The sequence below is a fragment of the Triturus cristatus genome, chromosome 2_1 (genome assembly GCF_964204655.1).
Source record: "Triturus cristatus chromosome 2_1, aTriCri1.1, whole genome shotgun sequence".
NCBI classification, from domain to species: domain Eukaryota; kingdom Metazoa; phylum Chordata; class Amphibia; order Caudata; family Salamandridae; genus Triturus; species Triturus cristatus.
In genome coordinates this window covers 359,808,292-359,819,438 of record NC_140581.1, presented here as the reverse complement: position 1 = coordinate 359,819,438, position 11,147 = coordinate 359,808,292, and the positions used below count along the sequence as shown (strand labels likewise).

The following is an 11,147-nucleotide window of genomic DNA, read 5'->3' as shown; positions in this document are numbered from 1 at the left end:
TTATGAGGCCTGTTGCACCATCGGAACGTCACTTTTTGTGACGTTCCGTGGCGCAGAAGCCTGCGTGATATTTATCAGGCAGCACTGAGCCACTTTTTTTGGCTTAATGCTGCCTCATAAATATCAGTCCCTTTAACGCAGTGTTCTGCGTTAAAGGGGCGTGCAATGGGTGTTGCTGGGGGCGTTCCCAGCAACATCCATGGTCTTTTGACACTGCCCCAGATTTACGAGAAATCGTAAATCTGAGGCAGCGCCAAAAGCTTCCGCCTCCCCAGGGGAGGCGTAAGGGAGGCGCAACGGGGAGAAATATCTTCATTTCTCCTCGTTTTTCCTTTTTCTATGTGTGCTGCATTCTGCAGCACCCATACAAAGAGGAAAAACCTCTTGTGATTATTTATGTACAGAGAGGTTTCCCTTCCTGTACAAAAATATTCATCTCCGCAACGCAGGCACCCTTGCACCATGGTGCAGAGGTGCCTGCGTTGGCGCAGGCAGCCCATTGTGCACCGGCGCAGGGGAAAAGGACTGGAATGCGCCGCATTTTATAGATAGGGCGCATCCCTGCCCTTTTCTTTTGCCGTAGGGAAGCGCAGCAGGAAGGCCTGCTGCGCTTCCCTACGGCAAAACCTCATAAATCTGCCCCCCTGATTTCATCTATTGGAGTAGCTATAAATGATGTGAAATTTAAAAGACTTTCCACTAGCTCTGTTGGTGTATGTATACTGCAAGCTACTTTGGCTTTCCAAGCCCCCATAAAGGCACTCAGGCCTTTTGTCTGTATGCGATCATGGAACTCCTCCTTGACTTTTAATGGCGTTGTAATGTACAGGTGAGCCTGCATTAGCCGATATATACAGACATCACTTACCAGCTGTAATAAGAAAGTTACAGTTACTCTACCGTAATAACAAATGATAGTTGTGTTGTGATCTTACAATGGCAACTGCCAGAGCCAGCAGACAGAGCGAAATTTAGGCTCCTCAGCTAAATTACAACTTCTTCTTACGTAAACAAATGAAAAATTCAGATTTTCACATCCCGTTTTTTAAAGTTTTTCCTTAGAAACTCACATCCATTAACCACTGAGAAAATATTTATGACAGTATGTTGTTTTATTGTACAAAAAGCTGGAATCTATCTATACATTACTACATATGCTAACCTATATCTGTTTGTGACTTACATTAGACTGCTTTACACATGTCTGCAACAAGTTATACAATGCAGGTTGTGTTATTTTATTTTCAACATACAAACAGCTAAATGATGTCTAAAATACGGAGAAGTATGACACCATGAATTTTAATGACAATTTTCAGGAAGGTAATGGTGTGGGCTAGCATGTACTATAAGGAATAAAACACCCCCTGTGATACTTCAAAATGATATTATAAGTCACATCAGCATTCCACTAGCTTAAAAAGGAAATTTGCATTTGACCTTGCTCATCAATATTATGCGAGAACTCCTCAGACACTTGCAATATCCTTATATGTAAGAATATAGGGTATTTTTTCCCATATATTCACCAAAAATTCATTTTTTCAGTTTTTGAAATCATCTACATGATACGGAGTTATTGATATACCCTTAGATGCACACTTCCTAATTTACACCTTAGTACTAATACAGAACGAAATTATCATTCCAAATCTCCTCCGGTCATTTTTCTTATCCAGTTCAGATAGTCATCTGTCAGAAGTGTGTACACAGCAGGCTTCCTTGAGCCACATGGTTGAGGGCCAAATGAGGTGATGCCTCTGAGTTCTCTATTGCAGATCAATGGGCCGCCGGAGTCTCCCTAGGAAGAAAAATGTACAGTGCTGAAGAATGTAGAAAGCCTTGGCAACATTCTAAAAGACCTGCTTTTCTTTAAGCCAATCATTTGTCAACATTTAGAATTGCTTGACGTGGAAAATGAGTCAACCTAGCTGCAGTGAAGATAAGTTTTGTTTTTGGATGTTTGGTGCGTGTGTGTATGTATGAATATAAACATGTGTATTTGAGTGAGTGTTGTGAATGGGTGTGTGTGTGCATGTGTGTGAATGTATGGATGTGAGTGAGTGTGTATATGTGCGAGTGTGGCCTCCCACCTTGCTAAAGTTACTGTCTGCCACTTATTTGAAGTGTTTTATTTGATTGCTTTATGGTGACATAACATTGAATTAAATTACTCACAGTGCATGTGTCTTTCCCACCCTTCTTGTCACCCGCGCACAGCATGTTCGTTGTTATTTTCGGCTTTGAACGGTAGTGTTTCCGGTCATTGCAGGTGGTTCTGCTCACGACAGTGACATTGACTGCCATTAGCGCTTTAGACAGATTTTTATCCACGTTGTTTCTCCGGCCCCATCCAGCTGCCTCGCACACTGTCCCTTCTTTGACATCATCTCCTTTCCTCGGAGGTGGAAATGGAGATACAGCTTTACTGCGCTTCACTTTCTTATTCAGCTGTAATAAAAAACCCATAAAATTCAAATGTGGTTATGAAAAACTGTTGTGTTTCTCTCATTTCAATTTATAGAATAATTTACATTGTATGGACTGTGTACTTTTAATTTTATTTTCTTTTAAGAGGTAGAGAACTGCGTTTTTTGCACAATTGGAGTCATCCTATAACTTCTTTGTAGCTCTGGATAAAGTTACCTATTGTGGAAAAAAGAATTACCAACAACCTTTTCAAACCTGCACAGTCCCTTGCAATGCATCCCTCACAATAGCTGCTGTGCAACTGGCAATGCATATTTGGTTGCTTTTTGCTGGTGAAGATGTGTCAGTGAGTTGATTATTACTGGCCACATTCCCGAGATTTCGTATACCTGAGAATGCGTCAAAAGCTTACACGTACCCAGGGGAGACTAAGGGAGGTGCAACAAGGAGAAATACCTTTATTTCCCCTTGTTTTTAATTTTTCTTTTTTCAGGTTGTTATAGTTCGTACCAAAGATTCCATAGCAAAAGTGTTTTTTGTCTTGCCAATAACTTTGGCGCAGCATGACCTTTCTTTATAAAGCTTCCCCTTTTTGGTTCAGCTGCTATGTTGACATTTTTGGGGTGACCCGTCAAGTGGTGGGCCGAGAAAAAAGGGGGATTCCAAAATGCGTTTTCCCCAGGGTATGTCTATGGGGATTTTTCATTTTTTGAATATGACTACAGCCCGAACCGCTGATCGGAATTACACGAAATTGGTCAGAAAGCTAGATATTAGTCCAGAAAGCGTGCTTTGTGTGATTTGATGTAAATCCATTCAGTAGTTTCTGAGATATTTCACACACAAAAAAAAAAAGATATCTGGGAATCGAGTGCTTGCAGTGGACTTGCGGATCCTCCTAAAATTTGATTGGCTGCCATCACTTCAACCAGGAAGTGTTGCCATCCATCTTGGTACTCTGCTTGACAAAAATAGTAAAAAAATAATGAAAAAGGGGCATGGTAGGAAGACATTGACCCCTAGATATGGTGGTGGGTCACACAGGGACCCAGCTGGAGTTTAAAAGCCTTTTTTAAGTATTGTTATTTTTAAATTTTGCTGTGTATTCGTGAATACACAACAACCTTTAAAGAAAGATGGGCAGCACACATAGAAAGAGGAAATTGCCTCTTGTGATTATTTTTGTGCAGGAAGGTGCCCCACCTGCCCAAAAACAATCATCCCTTCAACGCAGGCACCATTGTGAACCAGCACAGGTCGAAAAGGAGAGGAATGTGTATGATAGATACAGCACGTTCCTGCCCTTTTCTTTTGCTGTAGGGCAGCACAGCAAGAAGGCTTGCGGCCTGCCCTTCGACAAAATATTGTGAATTAGGCCCTGCAATTTTAGGACTTTTAAACCAGGTACGCAAAAACAATACTTAATGAACTCTTTACAGTATAGAGCTACCTACCGCTCTCTGACACAAGATATTTTTGTACAACTGACTAGTCTATAGCTCTATGCAAGTGAAACTTTTGGCAGAAACCATGACAAGCTGAAATAACATGCCACAGCCCAACATATGCCATCAGAACTTATATTCCTTGAGAAAGAAAAAACAGTATATATATATATATATATATATATATACTGATATATATAAGACAATCAGATTTTAATTAGGTCTCTTTTGTTTTTTATTTTTCAGGTTTTTTGCACTTTTTTTGTTGGCTGGCTATCTAAACAACTTTATATCAAGATATCTCGGGGAGATATATTATTCAAGTTTCATAGTATGAATTGATGATATATTATGGACATGGAAGATAATCTCTGAATGTGACTGATTGTTGCAAATTGATATTGAACAACATGAGGAATACTATATACTTTGTTTGGTGATAAAGGCCCACTTGGGCAGTATTCAAATTCGATCTTTATTCTAATGAGATTTATTCTAATGAAATCTTCACAGCAAGACGGTGTGTTTGAAACAGAGGTGTCTCTTATACATAGAGGCCTATTGTATTGAGATCACACTGCTGAGATTATGGAATATTTATCAAATAGAATTGCTGAAATTCAGTATAATACGATGTTGTTTGAGATGGGTGAAATTACTAAAATGTATCTTTACATATTTACCCGCAATCTTCTTAATGTATATTGATTGTTGATTGATTTTTGATTGTCTTTCATTTCCAGATTCTTCCCTGAAATATGTACAATCAATGCAATGAGAGTAATTGGAATGATATAAATGCAAGATTATATATTACAAGATGGCCGCCGTTTTTACACGGTGATTTGAATGTTCACTGTCTGTCTTTTATGTTTGACACTGCATTTAAAATAATGTGCAAAAACGCCTGTCACTTAGCGTGATCAAGGCGTAAGCTGAAACGCGTTGCTATGCAGCCGGAATAAAACCTATTGCTGCAATTGCCTTTGTGTCCGTGATATTTCCGTAATTTGGAAAGTGGTGGATTAATATATATATATATATTGACAAGAGATGTGGATACTCTCAAAATAGACCTCTCAAAATTCCTGTATCAGACTATGGCAATCAGATTTCTTATATCTGTCAATACACAGTATCATAAAAGTGGGCCAGATACCACTACTAACAGACGAAGGGGCATATCAGCAAGGGCCGGCGATAATTATCGCTCAGCGCTCTTAGCGTGAGGATAATTATCGCTGGCTAGTGTGGATTTTTATTGCTGAGATAGCGTGCTATTAGCAACGCTTATCTCAAAAGCGATAAAAATCCTAGCGCTAACTGCCTAACGTGAAATTATCGCTGGAAACCCAGCGATAATCTCACGAAATGTGGCGTTAGCTTGTTGATAGGGCCTCACAAACTTAGCCATGATATCCAACTTCCATAGGATATCATGGCTAAGTCAGTCCTGAAGCAGGCGTAAAGAAAGTAGCGATAACAGGGGTTATCGCTTCTTTTCCTGCTGCTATACATCATAGCGTGGGGCTTGATGATGGGAGACATTTCTCCTGTCAGGTCAGGTCAGGAACGCCCACTTTGCATCTCATTAGAGATGCAAAGCTGGGCGTTAAGAATAGAAGCGCTAATGCAAAGTTTCACGCGTTAGCGTAACCTTGCTAATTAGGCGATAAAATTATCGCCGCTTTTCGGCCGAAAACGGCCGCAAAAGCGGCGATAATTTTCTATCGCCGCCTTGTAAATATGCCCCTAAGTACTGGCAATAGAAAAAAGAAAATGTTCCTCTCAATGCAATTTCCGATTCATTAGCTATAAATATTGAAGGAATATCCTTTGCAGTTATTGGCAACATAAAGCCGGTCCATCAGTCCATGTTTTAAAATGTCTGGTCATCTGGGAATGGGCAATATAAAGCATTCCCATCAGTGAGTGAGTCATGAGATGCATGCCCTCCAGTCACTGGTCCACATAATTCAAAACTGTATGACACCTGACCATCAGCTACTGGGCCGCGGGATGACTGTCCATCTGCTTCTGGGTCATATAAGGCATGGTAATGCGTTACTTGCAATAAGCTACTGGGCGCATAATACCCATCATTCAGTTCCTGGGTCATTTGATGCCTGGGCATCAGTTACTAGGCAGCAGGCTGTTTGCCCATCAATGTCAGAAAACAGGAAAATCAGTTGCTTTAATACCTGTATTTGACCACTAATTCTATATTCTTCCTCTCTTTCAATCTGCTTCTTTGTTCGGCTTTCCACCGAAACTCTCCTTCTTCTTTCTGTTTCCCTTTCCTCTTCTTTGCCTCCCTCTCCACTCTCTTACTCCCTCATTCTCACTCTGTCATCGGTGCTCTTTCATATTTACATATGCTCATTGACAATCAGGGGCATATTTACAAGCCCCTATCGTCATGGGAACGTCACTTTTTGCGACGTTTCCATGGCGATAGGGTCTTCGCCTTATTTACAAGGCAACTCTAAGCCACTTAACGTAGCTTAACACTGCCTTGTAAATAAGGCCCCCTTTCACGCTATGCTTAGCATGAAAGGGGTGGGCAGTGGGTGTTGCGGTGGAACGCCAACACCCATTGATTTTGATGCTGCCCCCTATTTACAAAGACAGCGTAAATAGGAGGCAGCGCCAAAATTAAGAACAGGGAAAACCTGGTCTTAACTTGGTGAAACAAGGAGAAATGCTTTATTTCTCCTCGTTTTTGCTTTTTCCATGTGTGCTGCCTTATGCAGCACACATGGAAAAAGCAAAACGCATTGGATTGTTTATGTTCAGGTTGTTGACCCTTCATGCGCATAAACAATCTTTTTAAAAAAAAAGATATTTTGTAACTTCCATGTGTGCTGCCTTAAGCAGCATACATAGAAGTGACAAAACAGCATTTCAAGATTGTTTATATGCAGGAAGGGGGACCTTCCTGTACATAAACAATCTTCCGTTGCAGGCAGACACCCTTGCACTACGGTGCAAGGCTGCCTGCATTGGCGCTACACTGCTAAGTGTAGCACCAGCGCAGAAGGAAACACAGGGCTGCATCATACTCTTGTAAATATGGTGCAGCCCTGCGTTTCTTAAGTGGCGGAGCGTGTCGTTACGCCAAGGAGGCTAACGACATGCTCCACCACGTCTGTTGTAAATAACTCCTAAAGTGGGGCTGACCACCACAGTTCTATAGCGCATTCTACCCCGTCGGGTCTCTTGAGGCTAATCTTACCGAGCCTTCCTAGCCAAACACGCATTTTCCTAAAACAAGGACTACAGCTGTCAAGCTGTTGTCTAGAGGGAGAATATTACACACATTGAGAAATTCTGCTGAAAAAATGGTTCAACTTTGTGAAGATAAACGAAATTTGGGTACTTTAAGAATAACCTTTTTAGATCGAGTCTACAAAACAGTGCAAGCCATCTGGTTGCAAACGACCTGTTGTGGCCTTGCCAAGAACTTACAGGAGCTTCCAAACTTATCCAATACTTACCATTGGTGTCACTCTCATGTGCTTGCTTCTTATTAGATTCTTTCGCTTGCCTAGATTGTCCATCTTGGGGTATATTCACAAGAAACTATCGCCGACTTAACAGCACTTTATCGCAGCCAAAGTTGCGATAAATTTATCGCCCCATTCCCAAGCTGGTGTTAACAGCCCACAGCACCAGTGTACCTGCGATAGCAGCCGCAAAAAAACATCGCCACAGCAGGGGGTGCTAGAGGGCGCACGGCAAGATGGCCCCTCTGTAGAGCAGCTCCGCCGGCCAAGCCCTTAATCCTGTCATTATCCTGCACCATCCGCCTTCATTTCAGGCCATCTCGGTGGAGTATACGCAGCGAAGGAGTGCTGCACGTATTAGCCAGAAATTCCGGATGGCGGTGCCAGACTTACAGCAGATCGGAGCCGAGACAGGGCCGAGAGAGGGCCCGGGCCTGCGGCAGCAACGTGACGGACTGCGGCCTGCCTTTTACGGTGAGGACCGCGGGGGTGCCGGCTATTGCTGTGATTGGTGTGGGGGGCGTGGTGCTGCTGAACCCGCTGGATCTGTGTCCTGGGGGCTGTGTGGCGGGAGCTGGGGGTTGGTAAGCTCCTGTGGCTGCGTAGAGCAGCGCTGTGGGAGTAGGCCACCCTCGGCTCTCTGATCTCGCGGCCCGCCGGGGCGGGTGTGCGGGGAGTAGTGTGGCCCACCTCCGCTCGCGGCCGGGGGTCGGATCCCTGCGGGGCTGTCTGTGTTCTGTGCTGGAGGGAGGACTGGCAGCTCTGTGGTGTGTGTGCTGCGGCCTTGCCTCCCGCTGGGAGCCCGTGACTGCTGCCTATTTCTGCCCACGAGTGGCTCCCTTATGCGGACGGCGGTGCCATTTGTGGGGAGGAGACTGCGGCGATCGGCGTGCTAGACTTCTGTAATCTTCCTGCGGCCCCTGAGGATCCTGAGGGACGTGATACAGTGGTGCTTTTAAGTGAATCCGGTGCATTTGCAACCCGCCGCTGTGGTGGGATCCTGTGTGGTGCTGCTTTGATGCGGATCTGCCCTGCTTCCCTCCTTCCCTCTCAACATTGTGGCTGTGGCTTGATGTGGGAGTGAAATTCATATCAGCCTTACCTGGTTCTCATCTACACACTCCATTCACTCCCTGCCACTCATCGCACTGCATCACTGCTCAATCTTGGCTTGTTTAGTTTGCAGAATTGCTTCTTCCATTGTGCAGCTGAGCCTCTCCTCTGGCCAAGTTCAGGGCCTATATTTTTCTCACAGTGAGCGGGCCTGGCAGGTGATATTAGAGGCACTTTGGGGGCCCATTGGCATCACCATTGTACTGCCAGTTGCTTAGTCTCTCCGTCCTCTCACCATCTCATCAGATCTTTGTGGCGGGCCGTCTGACGAAGAGTGACTCACCTTCTTTTTTATTTTTTTATTTTTCTGTCCGGGTCTTGCTCCCACTTTTTTAGGCTGAGTCACCAGCATGGGCAAATCCAAAGCGGCCAGCCCCGGCTCACGTTTGAGCCACATAAGACCAGCCGGGCCTCACAACATGCGGCCTCTGACTCTGAGGCGGACGCGCCCGCTGATCATCTCACTAATATTGATAAAACTCTTCTAGCGGTCCAGGCCAGTCCTCAGTCCATAGATGGTAAGATTGATCATCTTAATATACGCATGGATCACATGTCCACGAAATTGGATAAGCATGCGCAACGTTTGGGAGGACACCCGCATATCGGATGCCGAGGATGGTCTACAACAAGTTGATGTCAAAGCAGCATCTATGGAGAAGGTGCTGGAAGTCATGCAGGCCCGTAATGAGGACTTGGAAGCTAGATAGCGCCACAACAATGTGTGCATTACGGGCCTGCCAGAATCCACGAACATGGGATGTTCAGAAACATACGTGGGGAATCTTCTTCGTGAGCTCTTTGGGGCGGACCAGCTGTCTCAGGTCCTGATAGTGGAGCATGCACATCGTTCTCTGGCTGCCCGTCCACCTCCAGGTGCGCCTCCGCGCCCTATCATTGCCTGCCTTTTGAATTATAGGGACCGTGACACTGTGCTCAGGCTTGCACGCGAGAGGGGTTCCATCACACATCAGGGAAACAATCTAGCTTTTTACCCTGATTTAACTGTGGCGGTTCAAGAGGCTCAACAAGAATATCAACCAGTAAAGAAACTTCTCATTGCAGCAAAAATACCTTATGCCATGCTGTATCCTGCACATCAATGGGCAGCACAAGATCTTCACTTGCCTGAAATTGGCGATGACTTTTGCTAAGAACATTACACGATGTAGTCGCTCCCCGACATCTGGTGCAGGGCCTGCTGCTGGAGGAAGTAGTGAATTGATGGCTGAGTGATAAGGTTCACTGCCTGCATGTGATGTATCAACCTGGTTTATAGTGGTATTGCTGTGCTGCAGTGTTGTTCCTTGACCACACTGCCACACTGGCCTTTAATATTAGAGGGTTGCTAACTGTCAGGTACTGTTATACTGCGATCACTGCTGTTTGGTGGAAATATTTGCTACGCGCTGATGATACAGTTATTGTTAGGTGATGTAACAATTGAAGAGCGGATGTTTTCATGACGGCTTGGCCACCTCCTGTTCTCACTGGGAGGGTTATTGTGCTCAGGCGCCCCCCCTTATGAGTGATCCCCGCAACTGGGTTCTCCCTCGGTGTTATATTTGGGGATTGTTCTTGGAGATTTGGGAAGGCTTTGGCATGTTTGGCTCTCTGAATTGGGTGGGGGGTATTGGTGGGTGTGGGGATGAGGTGGAGATTGATAACGTGACTGACTTTGTTTTTAATTTATGTAACTGTGGCATGTATGTATGTTCAAACCCTCACAGCAGTGCTTGCTTCCAAGGGAGGTTAGGCTTTTTGGTGCAATGTGCGTTTCATATATAATTTGCTGTAGTTGTTCATAGTAATGTAATGCCTATCTCCTGTTTAACATGGAATGTACGGGGGCCAAATTCACCCAAAAAGATTCGTCAAGAGCTCAGCACTTGGATCGCCACGGTATTGGCATTGCCAGTATAAAGAAAACGCATCTGACACAAAACAGGGATGGGCTAGTAGGGTGTCGCTGGGCTGGATATCGGATTGCATCTTCACATTCATCCTACAGCCGTGGCATCCTCACCCTTGTCAAAAAAGTTCTCCCATTCACTGCACTCCAAACTCATACTGACGCAGTGGGGCAATATGCTATTCTCCATGGGAAACTGATGGGCACGTTTGTTACTATTGTCAATACCTATGGTTCGAATATTGATGACCCTATTTTGTATGAGCAGATTTTTGCTGTTCTCCATGCACTTCCGGATGCTATAATACTTTGGGGTGGGGATCTTAATACACACTTGGATCCCAATAAGGATAAGTCTAGCGGCAGGGAAGGTCATTCTCCTGGGGCGGCCTGTGCATTTAGGGATGGAATGGCAGGCCTGGGATTGCTAGCTATATGGCGCCATAGACACCCGGACAAACTAGAGGGCACTCACCTTTCCACCGTAAATGGTAGCTGGTCCCGTCTCGATTATTGGCTACTGAGTGAGGAGGCCATGGGCTGGGTGGTGGACGTGTGGGTGCTGCCGTGCACACTCTCAGACACTGTCCCATCCGCCTCGTTATCTCTGTCCCACAAGCTGCCCCTCGGGCCTTAACATGCCCCTTTAGGTCTGAAGCGCAGTTGGACCCGGTCTACACAGAGACTGTCCGAGAGGCCATAACTCAATATTTCGCACATAACTAGGGGTCTGTAGATAGT

At 44.8% G+C, this 11,147-nt stretch overlaps 1 protein-coding gene across 1 annotated transcript in view; it reads right to left on the bottom strand.

Moving 5' to 3' along the window:
- Window positions 1-1,093: 1,093 nt before the first annotated feature.
- LOC146864199 (granzyme A-like) overlaps window positions 1,094-11,147 on the bottom strand; it is a 49,437-nt gene continuing 39,383 nt past the window's right edge. The window contains exons 4-5 of the mRNA XM_085640721.1: window positions 2,179-2,451; window positions 1,094-1,801 (exon numbers count right to left, since the gene is read on the bottom strand). Of these exons, the coding sequence (XP_085496847.1) occupies window positions 1,643-1,801; window positions 2,179-2,451 (432 nt within the window). The 3' untranslated portion in view covers window positions 1,094-1,642. The remainder of the gene's footprint in view (window positions 1,802-2,178; window positions 2,452-11,147) is intronic.